A 27,539-nucleotide genomic window follows, 5' to 3' on the forward strand; every position below is an offset into this window, starting at 1 on the left:
GCGAGGTCAAGTGTACTCCATACCAGGGTGAAAATTCCACACGACGACGGCGAGAGCAACGTAAATTCTTTATTCAAATTATTTACAGAACATGTTTGCTGTCTGTTTTGCCCCGCAGCACCGATCTGAAGTCAAGCGTTGCTGGTGAAACTCGCAGATCCCCACCCCCACCCCCACCTGTCCTTTGATTATGCTGAGCTGCTGTTTAAGCTTTCCTGCCTTAGCGTGATGGACCTAAGTGGAACTCTGGGTCTCCGAGTTCTGCTGACGCACAAGAATAACTACCTTGTGACTGGCTGCCTACGAGTAACGCAGCAGCATTGTAGGATGGAATTCTTTTCTTAGACAAATCACAAAGACAGTGAGGAAAGAGGCGAGGAGGTGAGTGCAAAGGGCGCTAAGGCATGTCATGGACAGCTGGCCAAGTTGACGCAAGCGCACAAGAGTCACTGGGCATCTACAGCAGCACTGGGACGAAAGGGGCACCGCAGGTGGGCTGGCGGACCGGGAAGACGTCTCTGATCCCTTCATCTTCTTCTCTTCTGGCGGACTGAAAAGGGTTAAAAAAAATATATAGAGAGGTTTTATATATATATATATATACACATACATATAGAGCCATGAATCTGCCAAAAGAATGGTACTTTTGATGATGTGATATTGCACCTCAGTTGCAAGTCAGTCCATTCGTAGATTAAATAACTGCCCTTATAAATCACTGAAAATAGATCATTACCTCAGTGAATTTATACTTTAATTGACTCAAACTGTTGTATAACGTAATTCTGTTACAGGTGATCCTCGGCTTAGGAAACCTGAACTTACGACGGCGGCTCAATCAACTTTATTATTTTCGAGTCCTGACGTTTGGCAGTAATGCTGAGTGCCTGCAGTACTTCGGTCGCAAGGCATCAAATCCCTTATTGACCAGTCAATATGTCTATCAGCAACCGAGTTTCACTTATAAAAATATTGTTTCATTTAGAAAACATTTCAACTGTTATTCTGTTTTATAGTGCCCTGTAAGTGATGGGTGGCGATGGGAGGCACGGCGGCACAGCGAGTAGCGCTGCTGTCTCACAACGCCTGGGTGGTGCAAAAGGATGTGGGTTCGATCCCCGCTCAGTCTGTGTGGAGTTTGCATGTTCTCCCCATATCTGCATGGGTTTCCTCTGGGTGCTCTGGTTTCCTCCCACGCTCCAAAGACATGCTGTTCAGGTTCCCCAATAGTGTGTGAGTGACAGAGAGAGTGTTCCACTGATATATGCATGAGTGACCCATTGTATGTAGTGTTATCTAGCAGTGTAAGTCACCATGGTAAATAAGGTGTGTGGGCTGATAACACTACATAGAGTTCACTGGAAATTGCTTTGGAGAAAAGCGTCTGATAAATAAATGTAAACGAAAACAAGGGTATTCTGTTGGTGCAGAAAACATGAAAAACATTTACAATAGTGCAGCATGAAAATAAAATATAAAATCATAAAATAAATACAGTAATACATGAAAAATGTGTGACAGGAGTGAAGAAAATATAGCTAAGCCCTATTAAACAACATAGCATTTATGCATGTTAACGGTTTACAAATCCTTATGGTTTCTTTAAGACAATATAAGGGGGTTTGAGACTCAGAATGAAGTTGACCTGTGGTGGGGCGTAGGAACAGGACCCCCATCGTACGTCAAGGACCACCTGTATGCTGCTATTACGTAAACACTGCGGACAGGCAATTATTTCCTTAAACTATATGGAAAGAGAGCAGCGCGGAGCATTTCCCCCAGGCAGACAGGCACTCACGGATATCATTGTTCCGTGTGATTGCCATGGCGGCCCGCGCTCGAGGGCCCTGCTGGGTGAAGTGGTACCCAATCTTCACAATGGATGAATTGTTCTCCAGCATAGCTGCGATTTCCATCTCCAGCGAATCTCCAAACTTCTGCCTCTGCCGACAGAAGAGAGAGCTTCGTTTAGCGCTCACCTGTCACCATGGAGACGTGAGGCGGGCCAAGAGGCTACGGTTCTGGAGAAGCTCGGAACTTCACTGGATGTTCATCAGGAGAGGTAGCAAGACACAGCACTGACATTTCCGGCGAGGTCTTCTGTTTTTACAACGTCTACTCAGATTTACGGGTTAGTCAGCAGCCCCTTCCCTGTGTGCTGCCTGGGACTGAGGGAACAACAAGGATGACCGTGTCTGTTTGTATGAGGTTCACATGAGCCTGACGGCCTGTCCAAACTCACAACCACGTTACGCATAAAACGGTGGAACACCCGACCCAAAGCAGCTCAATGATTGTCCGAGTGAGCACAGAGATTAATGTGAAAAGGTCAGCTACGTGAGGTGACACGTTTTGACCACAGCTGATGGACGTGTTCTCTCGGGTGGATTTGTGAACCTCAGGATGGAGTGGATCTCACTGTGGCACACCCAGTCCACCCCTTCTCACTGACCTGGTTGTCGATCTTCAGCTCCTTCAACGTGGTGTTCTGTGCCAAAGCCTTGACAATGGCCATCATGCCCTCGCCGGTGATGAAGTTGGACTCAATGTTAAGACTCTCCAGAGTCTTGTTGGACTCCAGCATCTCAGCAATGGCCTGCGGAGACCAGAGGTGTGCAAGAGGAGCCGGCGGTTACAGCTGGCAGTAGCACCATCTTATCAGTCATTGAAAGGACAGGAATCCCACTCACCATGGCGACAGGGTCATTGCTACGGGTGGCAGCGATGCTCAGTGACTTCACCTTCGTGTTGGACTTCATGGCGTGAAAGATCTCCTTCAGCGTTGGGATGGGAATGTCCTGCAGGGACAATTGGATAGACAGCATGCATTGAGTAGGATGCCAGCCAGCAAAGAGAGGGTGTCTTAAGGGCCCAGAAAAAATAATTAATTTTGTGATTTTATTAGATATTTGACACTGCGATCTTCACCAGCAGGCCAGACCAGCCAGAAGACAGAGCAAAGTTGAGATTACGTGTAAATGGAGAGAGGTTGGATGTAGACCGTCTTTCAGACTAAGCCATTGTTCTCCGGTGAGTACAGAACCAGTAAATCTTATTGACAGCAGAAGACAAGCTGTGAAGTGAGAATCTCACATCACATCAATACAAAGTCATTACAAGAAGAGAGGAACGTTTGTTTCTAGCCTCAGCTGACTACTAAATTTATGTCTCACGTCTCTCTCTCTACCTTGATGTTGTTGAGGTTGACATCAGTCAAGCCGCTTTCGTTTTTCTGGATCTTGCGAAGGGTCTCCTCGACATTAGTAGGGTTGGGAGGCTCGTCCGGATAGGTTTTGTATTTATCAGGTTGCACCACACCTGCGGCAGACCAGCGTAACCGGTTTGTGGTCTGCATCTTCTCACACCACCTCAAAGACTGAGTGAGGGACTGAGTGACTGCCAACACATTATACTTACTGTTGATGCCTTCTGTGTTAGCGATTTTGCCAAAGACGTCAAGAGCATCATAGTATTGCTTGTTGCTCATCAGTGTGTACATTCCCAAGATGGCTGCAGGCACAAGAACAGCAAGACATTTATTTTAACTCACATCCTAGAACAAACACCAAAAAAAAAAAAAAAAAAAAAAAACTTAAGTTACTTCTTAAGGGCTACTTACCAACTTATCACAATACTCAGGTGAATTTAAAAAAATAGCTAAATATTGAGCAAAACTATTTTGACCAACTTCCAATTTCCTAACCCGGTGACCAAAGTAAAAAAAAAAAATTTAGTTTAAAATGTTATTTTGAAAAAAGATTGTAACAGGAAGATCTTTTTAAAACAGTGTCAGAAGAAACTCATAGAAATTTAGATGACTTGTTTCAAGCATCCTGAGCTATACTAAATAAAAAAAAAAAAAATAAGGAAACAGATTTTTCACACAGCAGTTGCAGACCTGTACCAGCAGAGGGCAGCAATTCCCATTTTGTTCAAATAAACTGACAGTTCATTACGTTGCTACACAGTATAACCCCCACTACCTCCAGTGAACTTTCAAAGAGAGAGACAGAAAAAAAAACAGAGGGCAAAAGAAAGAAGGAGCGATCCCGGTTCTACAGATACTGGCCCAAAAGAACAACTGATTTTACAGCAAAAAGCATTAATCCAGCCTGTCTCTCAACCTGGCAGCTCTGTTCACCCAGCCCCAGCCAAGTGGTCCAAACAAAAGAATCACACAGGTCAGTGGAGCCCAAATCCTCCACTGGACCCCTTCCAGAATCGCTACTGTGTGTTTCAGTGAGGAGCAGAGTGAAGCCGAGCTGCCCTAACCGTTGCACGTGGGAAGACCGAAAACCCCTCGGTGCAGAGGGGTTCGCCCCCATCGCTGTGCGATAGTTGTATAACTAGACATGATCATTGCCCTTCAGCTCACTGAGGACTGGCAGACCCACAAAGCTACTTTGGATGACGACAGAAGAGCATGACATCCCTTCGCTGGCAGCAGTCCTGGCTTTGGAGTGGGGTTTTATCTAGGGGTGCCTCTCCTTTCCTTGTTGTAGAGCAGCGAACATGCACTTGAGGTCATTTTGTGGGAGGTGAGAAGGTAAGGTATTCCTTTGTATGCTCAGATCTAAAGGACATGAGTTGCATCTAGCTCCAAAGCAGGAGGAAAGGTGATAATGGTGATATTTTACTAAACCATAATAATACTAGCACAAAATTCAGAGTATTTCGGAAAATGTGAGATAAGACAACATATACAGTTGTACTAATAAAAATATCACAGTGGCACACAGGTCATTGGGTCTTATTGTAAAGAACCACAGCATATGGCAACAATCTATGGAATGAGAAGACCATCTGCTTGATCCTCCGCTGGGGAAGCGGTGGTATTATAGACGCGTGCTGTAAAAATCCAGCGTCTCTCACGCCTCAGAGTAGGACTGTGGATCGACTGGGGCAAGTATCTGATACTGGCTGGACATTCTCAGCCGTGAGGTGTACAGGGTCACACGTAGCACCTCAATTACGATGACACGTGCACACAAGATCATATGGGGGAAGAATGGAGGGTGTGGCCAACAGGTTGATGGGGAGTGGCGAGTAGAGAGTAGCACATGTCCAACACAGCCACACCCACAGGAGGGCCAAGTCAAAACCCCGGTACATCCATGGCACACAGGTTCCCAGGAGTTCTTCAGATGCCTGAGCATGGTTTCTTGTACTCTACTCGACAGGGAAGGGAGGCTTGCAACACGTAATGCGCTCTACACCGTACCTGCAATGTCGCACATCTCTGCATCCGAGGCATTCTTCAGCGCTTCCTCCAGCTCAGGCTCGAGTGTGATCTGCTCCTCGATGGGGATTTGCCCCGTGCCGGGTTTGGGGACAAAGACCTTTCCTGGAAAAGTGACACAGAAGAAGTAGATGCTAGCGACCAAAATTCAGACCCATAAAGTGCACTTAATCTTAAGCACATGAACACAGTTTGATACCAGTGCAATCATATGAAGTCCGTGTGTCTGGTATGATTACAGGAGATGGATTCATCTGCTGAAAAAATCTGTTATATGGTGTCCTAAGCATGATAACATGTTGAAATCTATTGAGCTTAAATCCTGAAAACAACAATCAGTCATTAGATCTCATTGTTCATTATCTCTTGAGCTTCTCTCTGCTGCACCACTCTTCTGGCATCTCTGGTACCGTCTTCCACACCAAACTCCAGCCATCCAATCACCCTGGGGTGGGTCATGGAGAGCGAGGACCTACCCTGGGAAACGCTGCAATCACTCAACCATGCAAGATTTCAGAAGCCCTTGTGAAAGTACCAAAAGGAAAAAGCGGCGGGTCAGCAGCACTGCCCCACCATGTTACCATAGTAATGCAATACCAACACACATCACCACAGCAACCTCACCCAACACACTGGAAGACAAGAGAGAAAGAAATCCAAGTACAGTCCACCCCTTCTATTTCTTAGTAAATAGCAAAAGAAATTACTTCTATACATTGAAAACGTTCCAAGTGGACCATTAGTGGCTTTGAAGCCTGACATCTATAGACCAAATGTTTAACAGTTTGAAGGCTTTTACTCTAAGACCCCAGACGGAACTCATACCCCCCTAGAACCCACCCTTCTTCTCCCCAGTAAAGGGCACCAGGTCCTCCCGGTCGACATGCTCCAAGGCCTGCTTTTCCAGGTGCTCCATGAGTGCATCTCGGTCAAACGGCCCTGTGGGGCTCTTCTTCGTCTGATCACGCTGACGCATCCCGGCCGGCAGGATGGCATTCTGGGATGTAGTAGGGGCGAGATGGAGGCAGAACAGCAGTAAGGCACAGCACCACTTACTTCACAGTGATCTGACAAATGATCACATCTAAGCATCGTGAGAAAATATTTTCTTTTAGAAAATTTACATGCAAACTAGAGAACTGGTCTATTTCAGTTTAGATTGTTTCACTTCGGTCTAAAACGTGCACCAGCAACTTTGAAAATTGTCTTCCGGCAGCAAATGGGAGAGTGGTAAGATATGCACCTGGAAAGTCCCATCCAAAGCTAAAGTCCCATCCAACATTTACCCTATCAGTACATTTTCTTAATGGGAGCAGGCAATGGAGATCACTTTCCAGCAAAGAAAACAACAAAACTCAGGCGCAATGTCTTGCAACTTAGACAAGCGCCAGCAGTGGACACATGAAATGTAGGCAATATGAGGTCTCCGTGAGGTATCTCCCGAAGTAGTAGTCTGTTGTTTAAAAACTCTGAGGACCTTTATTCCTTACCTCAGGGTCCATCTCCTGCAGCTCATCCTCCAGTTGGTCGAGCTCTTCAGCAGAAAGTCCTCTGAGGATGGCATCCTCATCGATGTCCCTCGGGTCCTGCTTCTTGGACATCCCGGCAGGCTGGCTGTGCTCTTACAGCATACAAACACACCTGGAGAAGGTGGGTGTGGGGGTGGCCATAGCAAGTCACTATACCACAAAGCCACAGAACAAACACCTGTCCAGCCAGTCCCCTAATCTCACAAGGCAGTAGATGGCATACTTTTCATCACAAGGTTACAAGGACAAATCCTAAAGTAGAGCTTTGGTACATTCACACAAGGAGTGACACTGAAATATAAAATACGGACTAAATCCAGAGAGTTTTCAACATGTTCAGTTTTGGTCTCAACACGTTAAAATACGCGTGAGGTTTAGAGCCAATGTTTTATAAGACAAACTACAGTTTCTTTCACTTAAGTACTGTAAGTGGAGAGTGAGAGAAGGTTTTTAAACTCAAAATCCTAAAGGCCATAATTAAGATCCACCATTATGGAAACTTCAAGCTCTGGTAACTAGGACAGGAGGTCATGTGTAGAAATGACATAACATTCAGCTTCACCCACATTGGAGAAGTTACTTCTTCATGCACAGGGTGACAAATGTCCAGGATAAGCCTCTTGGATTTGACAGTGATGGTAAACCAGAAATAAAAGATATACGTGCTGTGTGTGCGTGTACGCATGCATGCATATATCTACTATATATATATATATATATATATATAATATGCATGCGCACACACACACACGATACTGATATAAATTCATTTATGTGTAAATAAATATCAATAAGCAAGAACTGCCTGCTGCTGTTATGATTAAAAATAATGTAGGTAATGCATGCAATCATATTCACAAGTTATTACCAAATCATGATTATGTGTATTTCTCTGTTGTTACACATGACAGCGGAGCTCATTTCTTTTGTTAGCCACAGAACGTGTCCCCCCCCCCCCCCCCAAGCACGACATCTACTCTTTTCCCATTTTGGCCGAGCACTTGCATTTCCCAGCAAAGTACAAAAAAAAAAATCCTCATATGTGTGTTTTTAGAAAAAGTGGAGAGACGGAGAGAGTTAAGAGAGGTTCCCGCTATTCTTAGCACCAGTGCAGTAAATGGGGGAGGGGGGGAGTTTACAGTTACATGAAAGAAGAGAGGGGACAAGCCAGCAGTGGCACTCCCTAATTTATCGGCCCTCACACAGACGACGGGCGCACCCAAGCTGGGGGTGGGAACCGCGTTCGTTGATACAGGCACTGAGAGCGTCACTGAGCCCCGGGACCGAGTTTCACAGCGACTGGACTGACGCATGTCGTCTCTGCGGTTGGTAACCCCTCCGTCCCACCCAGTTACTTCCACTTAGTCTATAAACTAAATGTGATTAGAATCCCGCAAAATAATCAGTGAGGAGTCTGAGCTCTGCTGAAAAGGCGAGTTCGGTCATTCTAACCTCCCCCCGGCCAAATTCTTATCTTTTCAGACATGCACACAACCCATTCAAGTTATTATGTAAGCAGAACGAAGTGGAAAGCTTTACTCCTTGGTTGTGGACTTCACAAATCAACTGAAGGAAAATGTAAAAAAAAAAAAAAAAAAAAAAAAAAAAAAAAAAAAGTGACCTGGGGCGGGGGAATCAAATTTTTCGTCGCATTTCTGAGGTGTCCCATATGAAAGCTTGGTACGTTCTACAGGGTTCAACACCCCCCGTCACATGGTGGGTGGGGTTCCGGCCCGGACATTCGCGGCGGCTGCAGACCTGAACAGTTCGGATCAGAGCAGCATCGCAAATGCCCAATGTGTAAATCCTGCCGGTCCACTGGGATGGGGAGGGTGGAGAGCGGTCAACTGGCAAGAAAGACCAAACCCTCCTGCAATCAAAACGATGGAGCTCCTAGTTCTGTGGAGGGATCAGATCAACTCGGTGACAGCGATCAGATTAAGGGCTTTGCGCTGCTGCTTCCATGGCCAATAAATAAGAAGCGAGAAATCAACTGGGAGCTGTATCACAACAGGAGGTGTTTCACAGTTTGACTCCACATTGGGTCTAATCTGCCACGGGAGCCGTCCAACACCGGTCACACTGGGAAGGAGAGCCGTAATGAGGTCATTAAGCATCTGTAGAACTGCTGTTCTTATTTCTGTTGTCATCTTTCTCCAAAGTATCTTCACACTGTTAAGGTTTGTAAATGCAGCTGCAATGGTTTACGCTGGAGAGCAAGGTATTCGAACTATTAATTCAGGGTAAAGAGTAGAAGGTGAGACAACCCAACTGCAAGGCGATGCCTTTGAGTCCTACAACACCTGGTGCCCACTGGCCAATACTAGTGGCCTTATGTGCCAAATAAAGAGATTCAGGCAAACAGAAGTATAAAGGCACTCTGGACTTTGCTCGACTCCCAAAGTCTGCACGATGGCCACAAATAAACATGTTTGCTGTCATCAACTTGTTGTCATTAGCTGTGATTTGTTGTGACATTTCCCAATAACGAGCAAATCGCTGGCTGCTTCATGCACACCTGTTCCCAGAATCCCCCAGGGCAGACACGGAATGCCCACACGGGATGCCACGGGGGGGGCGTCGCAAAGAAATCAGACAGAGTCAGTCACCTGTCAAAGCCACTCGGCTACAGGAAGCTATTTCCAGGCATTCCGGCGACGGCGTCCTTTTCAATGAGCGTCGAGAGAGACCCGCTCCGCTCCCCGCACCGGCCGCACGGCGTATAAATATCTCCCGGGGGGGGGATCTGGCACACGAGACCCCCGGCTCCACCTCCACCATCCACAGAGGGTGAAACCAGAGGCAGACAGAGCCAGCATTCGCGACCGCGCATAGCTTCACCCGTTTCGGGTATCGGAAACCTGCCCTCGCTGCCGTCAGCAGCGGCTCCCGAGAAGGGCCACATCAGGACCCCTGAACCCCCCCGGGGGCATCACCCCGTGCCAAACTGCACCACAGAGCAAGCTGGGGCTGCACATCCAGGAAAACCGCCTCAACTTCATACATTTCACTACATTTCATACATGTCTTTGGACAGTGGGAGGAAACCAGAGCACCTGGAAGAAACCCACGCCAACATGGGGTGAACATGCAGAATTCACACACACACTGAGGCGGGAGTAATTTTCAGGGGTACTGTGAAATCTGGGACCGCCGCTCAGTGCAGCGTATGTTCACCATCCTGCTTTTGAAGTGGGTTTGTAGGTCAGGTGCACCGACTTCCTCGCGTCCTGCCGTCGCAGGGTCCAGGGCCAAGGCTCTTCTCTCCCTGTGGAAGTTCCGAGAGCCACGCTGGCAGAAGTGAAAGCATCGCCGGCCACAGCAGTAGCTTTCGATGCACAGCAAAGGGCGGCGAAAACAAAAAGCAGCCCAAAACGTGTCCGAATTGTCCGGGCTGCGAGTCCAGAACGTGCCGTGTTCCGAGCCGTGGAGGAGAATCGGCTCATTGCGCCGCAGGAGAGACCCACCCAGAGGGTGGGCACTTTGTTCCTGCAGTTAAGTACAGCGTATTTACACCTTTCACAGTGGTATGGCCAATGATATCATGTTGACTAAGGACAAAGACTTGACACCCGAAGGTTGGCGGCTCACATCTCCAAGGAGCTGCTGCACCCTCCACAAGGCACCTGAGCTGAAGTACTGTAAGAACTTCAGCTATAAAACTACATAAAACTGCAAATTAACTTTCTTAAAAGTGTGTTTTAAGTGATGCAAAACAGGCACAAATGTTTAGCAAACATGCACACGCGCACACACACACACTTGCACTGGACACTCCCAAAGTAACATTGGGCTTCGGCAAGCTATAATATTTCACAGCGCTTGCAGTCTGCTTATTCCAAATCTTACAACCCCAGTGCCAAATTCCAGATGAACTGTGCTGTAATTTTGAGTCATCAGAAGGGTGCTGGTTCCAACACCATGATTTTGAATGTGAGTCCAGCTCATGCGAAGGACCGAAGCCCTACAGAAGCTCACGCTGTACGAAGCGCGAATGCGCGTTGAACAGAAACACAGGGAATCGACCCGGAACACATTCTTTGGTGCCTCAGAGTGTGTGAAAAGCACAGCAGGTAAGTGCACGGAGAGGCGCACCTGAGCAATCGAACCCACGCGCACGTAGAACAAGGAACGGCCTGCTCGCTAAACGCAACCGACACCGGACACCCCAGGAGCGAGGGCCACCCAACACATGCTCCGCCGATATGGCAGTATCCGATGTCAGTCGTGTCAAAGAGCCGTCATCCGTAAATCATCGCACAGATGTTCAGGACGCCCTGCAGCCGCGAGCCTCGTGGTTCAGGGCTGACGATCGGAGTCGCACGTCGGCCGGGATAAGAACACAGCGCTGGGGAGTCAAGAGCCAGCGAGAGGGTTGGAACCCCTACAACGGGTGTCACCGAGTCGTCCTGGCAAAGCAGAACCGCTCCATCGAGTTCCACGAAAGTCGAAACGCGCGTCTGCAGCGGCGCACCTGAGCAGGTGGGATCCAACGAATCGACACACCTCCTCCCTCCTCCCCAGCATTTTCACGTGGCCTTGAAGTTGCAATGTCCGAAATTTCACTCATTGCAACAGGAGAGCACGCACATCCTCTGCCCCGTCCCAAACCGTGCCCCGGCCGCAGAGCAACACCCAGCAGGAATGCAGCGCCACGCCCAGGACTGCAGGAGGCTGCTCTCCACCTACCTTCACACGCTACCTTCACACCACGTCTGAGCGGCGGCCCCTTCGGAAGGCAACGGCGGCTGCTGGAGCAGGGACTGTCCGAGGGTGTTTTTCCCCCCTCTCCACCAACCCCCCCCCCTTCCCTGGTTTTCCTTTTCTATGCCCCCTTCCCCTCCCCTCGCTCCACTCAACTCGCTTTTGAGGGCTATGCTGAGACAGGAATACTGGAAGCACTTTGTGAGGTCAGCATTTTATTAGGAGAGAGAGAGCGAGCAAGTGGGGGGCGGGGGGGGTTTGGAGTAAGCGACATAAATGTGCTTATCAGTAACTCTACGGCTGGTGCAGACAACCACCAAGAAGAGGCCAACGGTGCCACCTAGTGCTCACGTCGAGCCAGCGTGACCGAGCTGACACAGGTTGACCCCACAGGCCGGGACTCCAACAGACGCTCACCAACAGGCCTCCTTCGTCGGATGAGAAGACACACCACGCAAATTAATGGAATCACTCCCTCGCAGGTCACTTAAGGACACGATCACAACACCGCCACATTTCTGCCTTTCACCAGACGAAAAAGTACTTACCGCAGTCACTGACCTTGCCTCTATCCTCTAATCGTCCCTGTAGGTGTCTCATGCAAGTCGCTGTGCGGAGAAATATCTGCTGCCCAACAAAGAACCCGGCTGTGAAAGATCCAGCTAGAACCCTTACGACTTCTTGGCGCACCTTCCATTAGCACTCGCTGTGTGAGAAAGAAATACTAAACTTCATTTTCCCAGGCCGCTTTTATTACCATTAAATGCCTTTTTGGACACCATGAGTTGACTATAAAAAAAACTCTATAGAGTAAACAAAACCAGTATTATAAAAAAGGAAATAAATGACACAGCTGAGCCACTGACATGTTTAAATAACAAAAAGACCTTTTAACAGACAGTGCCATCGGGAGAAGGTCTGGTGGACAGTCAGGATGGACACACTCAGGAGTGTGAAGCGTTCCTCCTTTGTGTGTGAAACCGGATGAGTTCAGTCTTCACATTGCAGAGTTTGTAATTTGAGTCTGTAATTAGTGCCGCATTCAGGTTGTCGCAGCGATTACTCCAGGCCAATCGGAGGTCTGTCCAGATCATACCGACATGCGCTGCTTCACCACCCTGGAAGTGGGATATCAACGGGAAAATGTGCTTCCTGAGTCTGGAGGTCAGAGGTCGACAGCTGATGTCCTATGAGGCCGACACGTTCTGCTTGATGACGATCTTCTGCCGGGGGCCTCTGGATGCAGGATCCCCCGCTAACCCTCCCGTGCTGCTGGGCAGCCCGTGAGCCGCCACATACTTCTTGTAGGCCTCACGGATGATGCGAAAGGCACGCGTGTTGGCGTACGGGATGTCGGTGACCGGGTCCCGGTACAGGGCCGGCTTGTGAGTAACGGGGCAAACCTCGCGCATGGGGAGCCGAGGTCCTCGAGACCTTGGAAATACCGACTCAAAGGTCTCGTTGTCGCTGAAGGTGACGAAGGTGCGGGAGCACAGGCCTCCTGGGGCCTGCTGGGAGGCTGCAGCACCGCTGTCAGAGCAACCGGAAGGGACCGAAGGCACAACTTGCGGGGTGTCCTGGTCTAACCTAAATGAAAAATATAGAAAAATGACAGCTGGTCCAATCTCATCCCACAAAGGACTCCACTGTCTCAGCAATGGGCAGCAACACCCATAAGTAGAGCAGTTAGACTGCAGGTGGCATAGTGGTTAAAGACACTGCTTTCCAAGGACCGACATTTGACCCCCACTGCCTTCCAAGGACCGACATTTGACCCCCACTCCTGCTGTAACGTCTGAATTACTCCAGCAGGTATAAATGTGTATTAAAAAAAAATAGTCCACATATTTTACAAGAAAAACCAAAGATTAAGTAAAATTTATGCCTGTCGTACCCTTCCACATCCACGTTCTCCTCCTTGAGGTGGGAGTCGGACACCAGTGGCATCAGGACCGAGTGGTAGCGGATGGTGGGCCCCTCAAAGTGCTGCCGCTTGTGGACCTGCTTCTTCTTGTCTGCCACCAGACGCTCATAGTTCTCTGTTAGTGAAGAAAGGAGTCCTTCACACACTCCCATTTACCCCCCCCCAGGGTAATTCCTTCCTTGTCAGATGTCAGTGTCCAAAGTGAAGCAGTTTCAGCTCCAAGGACTTTCAGCACTCACCCAGCGATCTGAGGTTGAGCTCTGCTGTGATCTTGGCCTCTGCCAGCAGCTCCTCCTGAGTGAGAGGCCGCTCATGGTGGGCTCCCTTCCGCCGCCGGGGGGCCACCTGCCTCTCCTGCAGGCGCAGGTAGGTCATCCTTGTGTGCTCTGTGGTGGACTGGCGCACAGACTTGCGGTCTGGAACACCGAGGGCAACCAAAGATAGGACGTGCACGTAAGTCTCACGCTTCAGGTAACACAGGGCAAGGAGGGATAAGGAGGAAGGATGGACATACTCTCGCCTATGTCATCAAGTGTCTCCAGGGAGAAACGTTTTGCCACCTTTGCCTTTTCTGCCCTCCTGGGAACCTCCGAAGGCTTCTTGGGCTTTGGTTTGGGCTTCACTATGTTTATAGGCTCCTGTGTGTATACACACACACACACACACACACACACAGAGAGAGCAGGAAGACAGAGACAAAGGTTTGAGACAAAGGCCTATGCTAAGATGAGCTACAGATTTAACAAGTGAATAAATCGCCAAAAATAACATGGTCTGAAAGGAAAACTGAATCATGGTGAACCTCTCAAAGGCAGGTGAGGTGACATCACTCTGGACAACGACTCAAGTTCTCACCCTGTAGGCCTTGGTAACGACGCGCCTCTTTCTCCTTGGCTCGTCGTCGTCCTGATCGCTGTCGGGCTCATCACCCTCATCGATGTCAAAGTCACTGTCCACCTCGTCCTCCGTGTCCGACTGGTCACCCTTGTAGTCATCGTCCCCAGATTCCTAACCAAAACAAAACACATTATCTACTGATTTCTCTGACTTGTTTCTCCAAAGCGACTCCTGTTGACTTACCCTTTAATACAGCTGGATAAAAGACACTACAGCAGGATTTGAACCCATGTTGTTCAAGCTGTAAGCACTATAGCACCTGCTGCTTCATTGCCACCGGAGCCACAGGCACAGACACTTCCAGTATCTCAAGGCATACAACCAGCCTTACACTGTTTCACTGCACACAAAACTGTATTTTCACAACTGAACACAAGGATGCATCTCCTAAGTTAAGCAGCAGTTAGGTTTTAAGAGATTTGTAAACGACTACAAAGACAACAGTGTCTGCATTATGGTGATGTCATTATTATAATTTGCACTATTAATATATTGCTTAGCTTGGGGTGTAACAGTTCTATAGGAGTAGCTGTATCTTATTGCACTATATCCATTTTGTTGGTTCAAATCCTGCAACTTATATACTTTACAGGTTCAGTATTCAAACTTTAACATTGCAAGCAGTCTTGGAGAACAGCTTCAGCAAAATAAATGGATAAATACTCCAGGTCCTCATGTTACAAACATTTAAGTTATACAATCGTGAAAATGGTTTAATTTTTACAGTTTACTAAAAGTTTTTTTTAACTGCATTTTCTTCACTTGCCCATTTTTGAAAATGTGTTACAGTTTGAACTCAGTCATTAATTGGTTGTAAAATGCACCCAGTTTGCAGAAACAATGTATTTTAAAGACAGTTTTAATTCAAGTAACTTTAAATTAACGCAACGAACATTACTAAAAATTTTTAAATTCCCAGTGTACTTTTATCATAGCTTTATCTGAAATAACTTACAGAACCCATGCTCTAAAATCAAAAGACATCTCAATTACTAAGTTTTTATTGACTGTGTGGATGAGAAGGAAACCGAAAGCGGCCAGATGATGAAAAACATCACACGTTCACAGGGTGAAATGGTTAACAAAGGACACTGAATAGGAAACTGCACACATGCGGCATAACAGCTGAAGCTGCTCCAGATTTACACTGGCATTTACTCATTTAGCTGATGCTTTTCTCAAAAAAGGATAAAGCTACTTACAGTTATTTAACCATGTATGCAGCTGGGTAATTTTACCAGAGCAATTCAGGGTAAGCATTTCTCTAAGGGTACTACAGCCGGAGGCAGGATTTGAACCTGCAACCTTTGGATCTGAAGGCAGCAGCTCTAACTGCTACAGTACCAGCTGTTCCCTGATTTACGAACAAACACCAAGTTACAAACAGTCCTGCCTCGGTAGTGTTCGTAAGTGGAGAGGCCAGTACAAAAGGGTAAAACGTAGCGGATCGCCTAGTAGTAGCAGCGCTCTCACTGTTTGTACAGGTCAGGAGTCAATAAACGTAGATAATAATAAGCCGGGAGGGATTCGAACCAAGAGAGCCAACGGGGTACAGCCCACGTCCCGCACCACTATGTAAAAGTAGCTGGTCGCCGCTGGACCGCGGAGACCCTCTCTCTCTCTCACTCACACGCGCACCTCGTTAAAGCCGCCGTACGTGGTCTGGTAGAACTCGTCCTCCTCGGCGTCCAGCAGCTTCGACATGAGGTTCCCCGCCGTCTTGCGGGGCTCCCGACTGACAGCCAGGCTCATCGTGGCCTCCAAAGGAGCACAAAAACGACAGTCGGTAACCAGCAGAACTAGAACTTACTTAGTGCAGTTCGAGAGTGGCCAGCAGAGAGGGAGCGAAGCGCGAGACCAAAAAAAAAAAACCGCCTCAGAAACGAGGCGACAGCTAACGGGGAGAAACGCCGATAAAACGGCCCACCTCACTCATTACACGAGCTACACACACTTAGCAGACTTCCCAACCGATTATCTGCTCTTACTTGGCTTTAATGTGGATTTTATGTGGGGGAGAATCTGTTTTTGTGTTCGCTCTTCTGTCACTCAGTCGCCATGATGTTCCTCTTCGGAAAAGCGCCTCAGACCGTGGTAGTCGATCCGCGGCGCGCGAGCAGCGGCGCCTTCAGACCCGACTAATGGATCGAGTCGGTGATTCGCCAACGTGCCACCAGGCGTCAGCACGGAAGTACATTGACACCAAATGATGTGCTGAATCTATAGGCAGGTTTATAAACTAATATATACTTAAAAGTTTTGATTACGAGCGAAACTCCACTAATTATACTGGATTCCTAAATAAGTACATTTCCAACATTTGTTTAAAAACTGTTGAGCTGTGTTGGTGAGCAGTTGAGTATAATCTGTTCCCTATGGCCTTTGCTTACTGAACTGTTGTCTCTTGCCTTATGGAGTCAAACATTTTCTCCAAATAATTTTAATAATTTTTATTTTTGTGTTATTGTCTTAACGGCTTTTCTTCCTGCCACCAGTGGAAAAAAAAAAAATAAGAACTGGGGAAAAGTTTTGCAAATGTCAAGAAATGAGTCACGATTCTTGTGGCTGACACTCAGTGCACAGCAAGAACGCTCTACTGGCATTTTAGTTTGTTATTCTCAAGCAGGGAAAGTCCTCCACCGCAGGCATATTTTCACGCGGCAGTGTCCGCAGGTGTCACTTTCTTGTTTTCGACATCTATGGGGTCGTTTCTGACTCACGTTTGAGGTCCGACTAATTGAAAGACGCTGTAATTCTCCCCTTGGCCACCAGGTGGCAGCAGTTGCGCGGGCAAACATAAGGAGCGCTTATCTACTCAAGCTCTCGGTCCAAAAATACTGTGAATTGGTAAGGCTTTTCTCTAACTGAAAAAAAAATAAATAAACAAATAACAAAACCTTTCGGGGCTTATTTCAACAAGGTGTAATTTCCGTACCCTACGCCGCATCATTCTGGAATTCCTATGTGAGAAATAGTCGGTCCAGAGTACCGCACGAATATCTGCTCATAAATAAGGTTAAATACGTATCATTTAAGCTGATGAGCTTAAAAGAAGGCATTAGCAAAAACTGTGTATTCTGTTAAGAACAATCTGGCAATGCTCATATACTGTAACACTTTGAAATTTTACACTTTTTTTTCCCCAGTGTAAATATCCACTTACGCCCTGTGTTACCGGGTAGGCTCCGGTTCCCCGTGACCCTGTATGGGACAAGCGGTTCTGAAAGTGTGTGTGTGTAAATATCCATCATTGCTGCGAAGCTATTGTCACTGATGTTGGAATACGTCCTCTTTGCAGCAAGAAAAAAAAAAAAAAAAAGTCAAAGAACACAACAAATACACACTAGCTGAAGCCACTTGTCCCAAGAGGGGTCGCAGCAAGTCGGAGTCTAACCCAGCAACACTGGGTGTGAGGCTGGAGGGGGGGGGACACACCCAGGACGGGATGCCAGTCTGTCACAAGGCACCCCAAGCAGGACTCGAACCCCAGACCCACCAGAGAGCAGGATCCAGCCAAATCTGCTGCACCCCTTACACAACAAACAATTTTTATGTAATCAGTCTAATTTTATTAACTCGGAGACTTGACTTTATAGCACCCTCCAATGAAATGACAGTACATTACTACTATCCAAGAATAAATAAACTATTCCACTATCTAATCGTTCCAACTTTTTCATGTAAACTATATGTGTATTCCCCTGGCGCTTCAGTTTTTTTTCCTTGTTTTTTATTATATGGCATCTTTATACAGTTTTCATATTTGTTGCAATTTTTTGTTGTATTGTGCTGTGTCAATAATGAAAAAAGACTTGAGATATGAAGTTTGTAACATTTCTATTCTGTCGCCTATTGAACGAGCCTGTAATTCTCCGGTCGGCCACCAGATGGCAGCAATTGCACACGCAGACGCGATGGGCACTTGATCGCTCAAGAGCCCGTTTTGCGGGATTCGGAGAACAGCTCTCACCTTGAGGAGTGAACAGGCCTGCAGTCCTTTGTAAATTGTTAATATATACAAAACACTAAAGTGAAAATGCAAGTCTTAACTTGAAAAGCACCTTCGTACTGTTATCTACTGGTCTCACAGTGATACATATGTTCGTTTTTCTTTGTGTTTTAGGAGAGGAGACATGAATTTCAGTTAAACTATCAATCATTGGCCAAGGAAAATTAAAATGTTTTAATGGACATTCCACCTGGCTAGCTCCAATCAAAATTGTGGTTAAGTCTCCCCACACCTACAAAGTCTCATTTAAGATATCCAAAAACTACATTTTGATTTATATTGGACTTTAATAGTACATTACCAACTTTTGGGGGGAATGGCTTTTTGAAGCTGGGCATGTGAGCAGTTTTCAGGTTTTGTTTCCCAACACAGATGTCATATTTGTCACTTAGAGGCAATACACCACTCATCAGCATAACGATATGAACGCGGAGCTGCTGTCGTACAAGTACCCGGTTAAAGATGTCTCTAACGCCCTCATGAGTGCAGGAGTAGTGTATGAAAGGCATTATGGTGACATTCTCACCCTTTCACAGTGTCAAAAATAAAAACACAGATAGCGTGATCAGAAGCAAAGCGTTACAACAATGCTCTTTCACACATAGGTGCGCGTAGGAGGATTGGCGCAAGGAACCCATAAGCAGCACTGACAGTATCACACAAAAGCTTCTCAAGAATCTCATGTTTCCCTCCTTTTCTCCCTTCTTCAAAAAGAACGAATCCCAGCCAGGTGTCCTTCAGCGTATTGTGTTTTCTCCCACTTCGCAGCTGGAAGGTGTCAATTTACTGACAGGAGGATGAAGACATGTGGATGAAGTTCTGCCCCAGAGGTGCTCAGCACCTGTTCATAACTTTGTCACTCAGCTGCGGTGTCAAAGACGACTCCCACGTGAGACACGCAAAAAATGCAGACGCTCATCTCATCCAGGAAGGACCAGTGTGTCCCATTGTGTGTTTACAGTCCTCTGGTCACGGTCCCTTCATTCCTTCGGCAGTAACTTATGTTTACATTCCTGTGATATGGCCAGGGCGTGTTGCTGTGCTTCATCTGGAGGATGTGCTTTTGACGCAATACTCAGCTTTTTTGTCTGTTTGTCCAGGAAACTGTTGGTTTGTCCACTAACAATCATTTACTCACTTATACAGCAGGATATTCTTGCTGTACCCATTCGGGTAAGGACACAAGGGTACAAAGGGCGGAGACGACAGCTCTAACAACAGCGCCACCTGCTGGAGACACTCTGTGCGTTGAGTATTTTGGGTTCCCCTTGTGCAGATCTGTGGGGGTTTCCTCGGTGTCTCTCCCACAAGATGTGAAGTCAGGTGAACCGGTGACTCCCCTTCGTCGGTTCGCCATCATCCAGAACTGACCTGTGAGAATCGATCGATGTACATTTCGTACGGCGCAATAAAAATCACGTTTCCTCCAGGCCTTGTTCAGATCTTGCCTTATAAAGTCAACAAGAAACATTGTAACATTGCAGCTGTTTTGACATGTCCCTCTGGACTCAGCCACATCCTTCCTCCCAGAATAAGGAGCACAAGATCTGCGAATGTAATTGCAAAAAATGAAAATCATAACACATGTGACCGATATTTACAAGCTGAGATCAAGAACATTCCGCTGACATTTAACTTTGCTGTTTGCAGGCAGGGAAAATCCTCTCGACCAGACGTGTTTCCTCTGAAATACATATATGAGGTGGGGGTGTCCCCAGGTATCACTTTGTTTATGACATTTATGGGGAAGATTCTGACTCATATTTTCATTGCGTGCGTCAGCGCTTTGCAGCCCACATATTAAAGAAATTAAAAACAACCTGCCCTGTAGACGCAACTTGATGGCGGCAGCAGAAGTCTTCACTTTCCGAGGGACGAGGCGTCTTTAATGCGAGAAGGTTATGAACGCGGAAGATGGGCAGCGTACCGCGGTGCGGCCGCATTTTAGAAGCTGCGGCAAAACGGTCACGATGCAAGCGAGGATGTGACAGCGGTGCGAAGCCACGCGTGGCTCAGGCGGAACAACGGAGGATTTTGCGTTGATAGAAATAGAGGATGGCTTCGTACTGAGTTGGCAACGTTCGTACCCGGGCCCGCCAGGTTCATGACGTATTCCATTCTTTACTGCAGTCAGATAGTTTGTGACTCTACTTCCCAGCAGACCCCACATCTGCATGTCCACAGATGACTCGGTGAAGGGGTTGACATGGAGAACGGACCGGGCCGTGTCGGACACACTGGACTTAACGTCAGGTTCCCTCACACACATATACACGTGTTTTTAGACATGTCCCACCCCAATGCCAAACCGGGCTCCTTGTGACAAACAGGCGGTAAAGACTGAACCGCAGATGGGAAACGGGCCCGTGAGCAGGACACTGAGGTTTCATAAACATCCTTTGCAGTGATTTATCATGCTGAAAGGAGATTTTGAGCTTTTCTGTGTCCATAGGTGTATAAACTGGGCTGCACGGTGGCACAGCGAGTAGCGCTGCTGTTTCACAGCGCCTGGGTGGTCCAAGAGAACGTGGGTTCGACATCTGCTCAGTCTGTGTGGAGTTTGCATGTTCTCCCCGTGTCTGTGTCGGTTTCCCCCGGCTGCTCTGGTTTCCTCCCACAGTCCAAAGACATGCTGTTTAGGTTCCCCCATAGTGTGTGAGTGGAGTGACAGAGAGAGTGTGTTCCACTGATGTATGGATGAGTGACCCATTATACGTAGTGTATCTAGCAGTGTAAGTCACTGCGGTAAATAAGGTTTGTGGGCTGATAACACTACACAGAGTTCATTAGAAGCTGCTTTGAAGAAAAGCATCTCTTAAATAAATAAATGTAAAATCCACTCAGCTTTTATATCAGCAGAACTTTTCGTTGTCACGGTGCTCCTCGGCCCCTGGAACTTTGACAATCAGAACCATATAATGACTGATGACTGTAAAAGCAAAGATGCGCAATTAGTTGTAAAATTTATGCATCAAGGCCAAATGACTGTCTTCCGGTATGGGTTTTTTCGGGGGGGGGCGCTGTGATATGGCTGAAAATACACACACACACACATTTTCAGAACCGCTTGTCCCATACGGGGTCACGGGGAACCGGAGCCTACCCGGCAACACAGGGCGTAAGGCCGGAGGGGGAGGGGACACACCCAGGACGGGACGCCAGTCCGTCGCAAGGCACCCCAAGCGGGACTCGAACCCCAGACCCACCGGAGAGTAGGACTGCGGTCCAACCCACTGCGCCACCGCACCCCCCATGGCTGAAAATATTTTTTTGAAAAACAGTGAACAGATCTATTCTCAAGGATGGAGGCTTTCGTGCAATGCAGGCCAGCGCTGATCCTGAACAGGAGCACATGGGTTCTCAGCCCAGGTTGGGGGAATAAGGGGTCCCGGAGTAAGGTAGAGCGCGCAGTGCGGCTCAGCAACGGACGCTCACGCTCGGCACGTGCACATGTGTGACTCCACGTGAGTCATGCGGGTGGGGAGCAGTTCCAGCTGAACGGCGTGGGCCGTCACGCTACCCGTGTGCCCGGCGGAGCAGGGACCCTAATTTCTCCAAGGAAGGATGCGATTTCACATACGGCCTCCGCCGGGGCGCGAACGTAACTCCATCGCCGGCGAGGTACCCGACACCACGGCGTGAAGAGGTGAACCTGAAGCAGCACATCCGCGCTCTGCCTCTTGACATTCATCCCCCGGCAGAGCGATGCTGTGTGATACGGGACGTGAAGCCGGAGCGCCTTGAAACCCGACGGGGACGCGTGGGTCATCAGTGATCCTGGAACTGAGCAAATGTGGATCGACAGTCACGTTACACGACCACTCCTCCATCCATCCATTGTCAATAACTGCGTGTCCAGTGCCAGGGTTACGGTGGTCTGGAGCCGATCCTGGAACTATAGGGCTTGAGGAAGGGAACACGCTGGATGGGACACCAGTCAAGCACAGTGCAATCTCACACACACACACACACACACACACACACACTCTACGGGCAATTGAAAGTCACCGGGGCACCTAAAACACGTGTCTTTGGAGTGTGAGAGGAAACCCACATGGGGAGAACATGCAAACCCAACACAAACTGAAATCTGAACCCATATCTAACCCACAGCCCAGGAATCCAGGGGGAGGAGAACCCATGGCAGGACCTGCAGGTCACACTGGCGCATCTCTACGGCTCCGAGTGACTTTGAGAAGAGGGAAGTCGGGTTCAGCAGGCCTCCTGCCCTCGCGTCACACTCCCCCTCTCCGCCTTCGTACGACACAGGTCCGAAGGTAGATGGCCGTCTCCACCAGGGTTCTGCGGCGCACTGGAATCTGCAGCGACGCGCTCTGGGCTGATGATGGGCTTCCTCCTGTTGCTCAGCCTGCAGTCAGCCAGCCAGTTCATCTCCCTTGACAACCAACACAAATATTGCTCTCCACAGTCAGTTTTTCCACACTTGACCTAGAAACGCCTCCCAAAACAACGGGGAACATTAGCAATGGTGGCAAAAATCTCATGGCGCGGTATGTAGGGTGACAATACCGCCCAGCCCAAGGCATTCTGGGCTTGAATTAACCTTTGAGCCCATTGTCATGGATGGGAGGTAACATGGCAACACCTAGAGACCGAAGAAACTAAAGCCCAGCTTTGCAGGCTGCAGCACTGAAGGCGGCGACATGCGGGTCAGGGTAAACGGAAGGAGCCGACAGCACTCTGCTCTCGAAGGAATCGAGAGCCCGCGGGGCGGTTTCCAAGAGCCTCAGACACATTTTTTGCAATAAAACATGCCGTTGTAGGGTTTTTATCGCCATGATTCCACAAACCCAGCTGAGAGGGTAAAATAAATATTCCATGTTTGAGCTACTGTGACACAGGCAGCAGCTGAGCCTCACGTGCTCATGTATGGAGTCATCTGAGTTTGAATCACGACGAGTCAGAGCGGCATCGCCGACCGCCGCTAACCTCGACCAAAAGGAAGCGGGGCGAGGGAACCTTCCTTCCGGCCGAACCGACAGGGGGCGCTCATCTGCCGCCACCGCTGCGCGCACCGCCCGGACCTCCCTTCCTCTTGGTTCGTCCCGACCCCCACCGGCCTCCGCTGGTCGCTGGACACACGTGATCGGAGCCTCACAGAGGCGCCATTGAGGAAAAGAACAGAACAGAGTGTTCTCCTCCCACAGCCACCCCGCCTTTCCCTGACTTCATGGGCCAGGAATGCAAAAACACTGGGGCCCCCCGGCGCCCCCCGTCGACCGCGGAGCAGGCCTCGGACCGGATCCAGACCACACACCGCAGGGAGAGACAGGGCACAGAAGGAGGAGGGAAACTCTGGATGAGACGAACGAGATGCACGACGCATCGCGGCGGACGTTGAAACGCACACGTACACGGCTCGTCACCGCCGACGTGTACGGTACGCGCGATTCCGCCGCGTTCGCCGTGGCGATGCCTTAGATCCGTAGCGAATAGAGTAGAGAGTGGAGCGGGACCCCCGAGGCGGAGATGGGGAGAGAAGAGGGTCGAAAACGGCGAGCGACGCGCTAACGTGAGCGCAGGCACCGGCCTGCGGTGAGAATGTCCAGAGGCGGAGGGCAAATGAGTGGCGGAGGGAAGGGAAGGGAGGCAGTGGGATTAGGGAATCGTTGGAAGACATGGAAGAAGAGCATGACGAACACATGGAGGAGAAAGACGGGAGTGGGGAGAGGGCGGGGAAGAAAAGACGGACGCCTCGCTGTGTGATAACGCACGCGCTCGCACGCGCCTGCCCAGCACACACTGTGGGGTATTACACACTTGGCACACGGGACAGAGCAGAGCGTGGGCGTGAAAGGGAAAGTGAGAAGAAGACGGCGCTCAGACAAAAAAAGCATCGCTCGAGGACCCTATTCCCGTAAGACCACCCCCCCCCCCCAGCCCTTCGCCCGCCTCTCATTCCTCTCTTGCCGGCTTCCTGTAAGTGATCCATGCACAGCTGCATGACAGAAACCGCACAGCTGGACAGGCGCCGCCACACGGGACTGCTCCACGACGGGAGGCTCGCAGCCCTTAAGAGCCATTAGGCCAGATGATGTCGGCAAACATCCGCTCGGGCCGTTGACCTTTACCGCACAGGCCGTAAAACTGCGAGTCTCTCGAATTTCGGGCTGCGAAGAAAGGAAACGACATCGAGGCAACCGGCGTGCGTGAGCCCCTCACCGGGTCGCAAAGCGAAGGGTCACACCAAAGGGAAAGGTACATGGGTTTAGAGCCAGAATTTAATGTCACCACCTCCTGTGAACTCAGCCAACCCTAATACTCCTACACATGACATCATTCCATCTAGAAGCAGTTTACATCATTAAGTAACAGAGTTATTTACCCATTTATACAGCTGGATAGCTATACTAGAGCAATCCAGGCACATGCCTTCATCGAGGGGGAGGCAGGATTTGAACCGCCAATCTCCAAGTCCAAAGGTAGCAGCACTAACCACTACATCACCTGCTGCCCATGAATGCAAACTTTAAAAGCAGTAGGTACATGTGTGTCCATTGGTGAACTATTAGTCATTTTCCCTGGAACATGAGGGTTGCTGCCATAAATCATGCTTCCTTGCAATTATTTTGGTCACGAGTGTGTTTGTTGACCAAGCCGATGGGATTAATTGTTGATATGAATAATACGTTGGCGGGGTGCCCTACAAACATAATGCGAGGAAAGGCAAACGAAATTCCGCCTACGTCTGTCTCGGTGGACCTGTTGACTCCTTGAGCTATTCTCGGTAACGAAGGGAAGGACGGTCTCAGCCCAGCAATGTCCCCCGAGGTACGAACACAGTCTAGCTCTGCGCTTGAGGACATCAGCGGTGGCAGGGGGGCCAGGAAGCTGCTCGGGCAGATCAGTTATTTCCGTAAGTTGGATATGTGGTATGAGGGGAGGGGGACTCCTGCTTCACTCCTCTACTGTATGACCCCAGGGTACCAATGGCGTCACCGAGCATCGCTCTGCTTCCGGTGCTGTGCGCGTCGGGGCACGTGAAGCCGGCCCGGACCACACTCGGGAACATCGCATCCCAGTTCTGGCGGACACACCCCGGCACCCTGTGACGTGACGCAGTGCCGCCGCACGATCCAGGACCCGCTTCCATGTATTGTCCTGGTTAAACACACGCTATCATTTCGCTTTCCATTATTTAGCCAACGCTTTTCCCCGAAGCGACTTAGGATCTTAATCTATTGACACCGATTTACGCATTTCTCCAGCTAGCAATTCAAAGTAGGAACCTTGATCAAGGGGAGGTGGGATTCAAACCTCAGTCCTTCCAGTCCAAAGTTGTCAGCTCTTCCCACTACGCTACAGACACTCTTAAACACGCTGTCTCACGCGCCCGGAGACACACGCAGATGCGACAGCTGGTGAGTAAGCGGACGGGAGTCCAGCGCCCGGCCAACATCTGTAACCCATCTGGAAAAGTGCAGCGACGCACACTCGGGCGCAGCAGAGCGGCTGCGCTCAAAGATCAGAAGGCCGCGCACGTGACGCTCGCACGCAGTGGGCCGAAACACGACCCGCACCGATGCACGGGGGGGGCCGCGGGTCCGCCAAAACCGAGACTCTCGGACGGGCCGCGATCCGGTCGGCGCCCGGCCGAGAGGCGGGCCGGCGGGAGGGTACGAGCGAGCGACGCGCGGCGATGAGCCGCTGCGCAGAAAGCGCCGCGCTTTCCCGGCATGCCCTGAGCCGCGCGGCAGCGCAGGTGGCTGTTTATCGTGGTGAGCGAGAGCTGGCCCTCAGGGGCCCTGGGGACCGTGATCACAGCCGTTCGAACAGACAGCCTCACAGCAAGGGTGTCCGTGCAGCGGGAATCCCCCAAAACACAGCCCTGCCTTTCCATTGCCAGTTTCACATGCTGTGTGCATGGCGGAACGCCCATAATGACTCATTCTATTTTGATATTTGCAAAACGCAGTGGACCAGTCATTTAAATGAATCATAAATTGCCAAAAATAATCACCTCCGCAGATCCCCTGCCTCATAAACCCCTATATTCATCATCCTCATGCAGCGGCAGCGAACAACGCAAGGCCACTTGCTGGAAACCGGTTTTACTTCGCGAGGCTTTCGGTTGACAAAATGCATCGAGAAATGGGCCGACGTGTCTTTCCGGCTCCCAGAGACGTGCGTTACCTCCTGGTTGCTTTCCATTGGCTCTCCCGTCCCGTTTGTCCATTTGCAGACATTTCCCAGGTTGCCCGTGCGTGCTCAACCTTCGACTGCTACTTTACATCCATGTCACCGAACTGTCTTCAGTGCTGTCTGACTGAAGAGGTGCAGAGAAGGTGTAGATGATCTACAATACCGTGTTATGTTCATTTGTTGTGGTATTTGTTACTAGGCCATGGTGACAATTCAGGCTGCTCTGGGTGAGGCCTTGGAAAGCATTCGAAACCAGCAGATCCGAAGCAGAGCAGGTTATCATGCAAACAGCTGTTCGTAAGCCGGGCCCTCGCCCGGGGCCCGGAATGTTCCCTGCGGAGCGGGGAGGGCTCCACCCGCCTTTGAGAAGAGACGGTGAGCATACCTGCAGAGTGCTTCACAAGTACATACACGTCGCAACAAAGCAACAGCAGTGCGGCAACATCGCAGCCACGGGGCAGCAGTTGCACAACGGCACTGACGACGACAAACATCCCATCGATTGTGACTGATGACAAGGTGAAGTCTGCAAACCCAATACGTTTCTTCTTTCTCTTTCTATTACGCGCCAGGGACGCTACAGTTTCCCAGGGTAAAGCACCCTGGATTCCTCTAAATTGAAGCGGCCAGTAAGCAGATACAGAAAACCTATGACGTGGCACAAGTACTGTAGCAGATATGTAAATGTGGCTCAAAAATTACGTTACGAGGATGTAAATCGCTGTTAACCGTAAAAGGCGGTGCTTGTGTGCGTTGACTGGGTTGACTGGGGGCAGTTTGAAGAGGAAAAATGTGAACAGGGAAGGAGGCGATGGTGTCAGCGATGCGATAGCTGGGTTCGAAGCCAAGTGGTGTGACTCGGTCCTCATTCGGAGGATATTGATAGAGACCCGTCGAATTGGACGCCGACCCCTCCCGGCGGAGCACGAAACCTGAAATGTGAAAAGGGACGACCAGTGAAACGCACCAGGCAAGGTGCGGTCACCATTAGCAAGGCGAACGAACGTGTTCGCGATGCGGAGCGTTAAGTGCTCGGTTCCTGCGTGTTTGCCACGTGGCTTATGGGGTCGTGCG

General features: G+C 49.3%; 2 protein-coding genes across 4 annotated transcripts; both read right to left on the reverse strand.

The window, feature by feature from the left end:
* Positions 1-54: 54 nt before the first annotated feature.
* On the reverse strand, positions 55-11,650 carry tmod4 (tropomodulin 4 (muscle)). Its single transcript, XM_018745625.1, has 10 exons — positions 11,458-11,650; positions 6,730-6,880; positions 6,080-6,236; positions 5,222-5,344; positions 3,418-3,510; positions 3,188-3,318; positions 2,691-2,798; positions 2,453-2,596; positions 1,799-1,943; positions 55-550 (listed from the first exon to the last, which is right to left on the reverse strand). The coding sequence occupies exons 2-10, from the start codon at positions 6,838-6,840 to the stop codon at positions 528-530; spliced, it is 1,035 nt and encodes a 344-aa protein (XP_018601141.1). The 5' UTR covers positions 6,841-6,880; positions 11,458-11,650; the 3' UTR covers positions 55-527.
* Positions 11,651-12,011: 361 nt separating this feature from the next.
* Positions 12,012-26,986, reverse strand: vps72b (vacuolar protein sorting 72 homolog b). 3 transcript variants are annotated; one of them, XR_001965846.2, is made up of 8 exons: positions 26,457-26,986; positions 15,932-16,051; positions 14,252-14,404; positions 13,911-14,034; positions 13,636-13,812; positions 13,367-13,511; positions 12,360-13,059; positions 12,012-12,178 (listed from the first exon to the last, which is right to left on the reverse strand). XR_001965846.2 is itself a non-coding variant. In XM_018745622.2 (7 exons), the coding sequence occupies exons 1-7, from the start codon at positions 26,472-26,474 to the stop codon at positions 12,660-12,662; spliced, it is 1,137 nt and encodes a 378-aa protein (XP_018601138.1). In that variant the 5' UTR covers positions 26,475-26,986; the 3' UTR covers positions 12,208-12,659. The 3 variants fall into 3 exon arrangements, 2 of the variants coding, with proteins under 2 accessions (XP_018601138.1, XP_018601140.1); XM_018745622.2 differs by lacking the exon at positions 12,012-12,178 and having other exon boundaries at positions 12,208-13,059; XM_018745624.2 differs by lacking the exons at positions 12,012-12,178; positions 26,457-26,986 and adding an exon at positions 16,282-16,403 and having other exon boundaries at positions 12,208-13,059.
* Between the last annotated feature and the right edge of the window lie 553 nt (positions 26,987-27,539).

The sequence above is a fragment of the Scleropages formosus genome, chromosome 23, assembly GCF_900964775.1.
Source record: "Scleropages formosus chromosome 23, fSclFor1.1, whole genome shotgun sequence".
NCBI lineage: Eukaryota > Metazoa > Chordata > Actinopteri > Osteoglossiformes > Osteoglossidae > Scleropages > Scleropages formosus.

Excerpts from the sequence above, each read along its gene's own strand:
- tmod4 (XM_018745625.1), bottom strand. The coding sequence starts at position 6,840 with ATGTCCAAGAAGCAGGACCCGAGGGACATCGATGAGGATGCCATCCTC. Across the intron at positions 5,345-6,079 it reads CTTTACTGGGGAGAAGAAGG|GAAAGGTCTTTGTCCCCAAA; the intron begins GTGGGTTCTAGG and ends TCACTTTTCCAG. Across the intron at positions 3,319-3,417 it reads TAACACAGAAGGCATCAACA|GTGTGGTGCAACCTGATAAA; the intron begins GTAAGTATAATG and ends GGTCTGCCGCAG.
- vps72b (XM_018745622.2), bottom strand. Across the intron at positions 14,035-14,251 it reads TCGTTACCAAGGCCTACAGG|GAGCCTATAAACATAGTGAA; the intron begins GTGAGAACTTGA and ends GTATACACACAG. Across the intron at positions 13,512-13,635 it reads GCTCAACCTCAGATCGCTGG|AGAACTATGAGCGTCTGGTG; the intron begins GTGAGTGCTGAA and ends CTTCACTAACAG.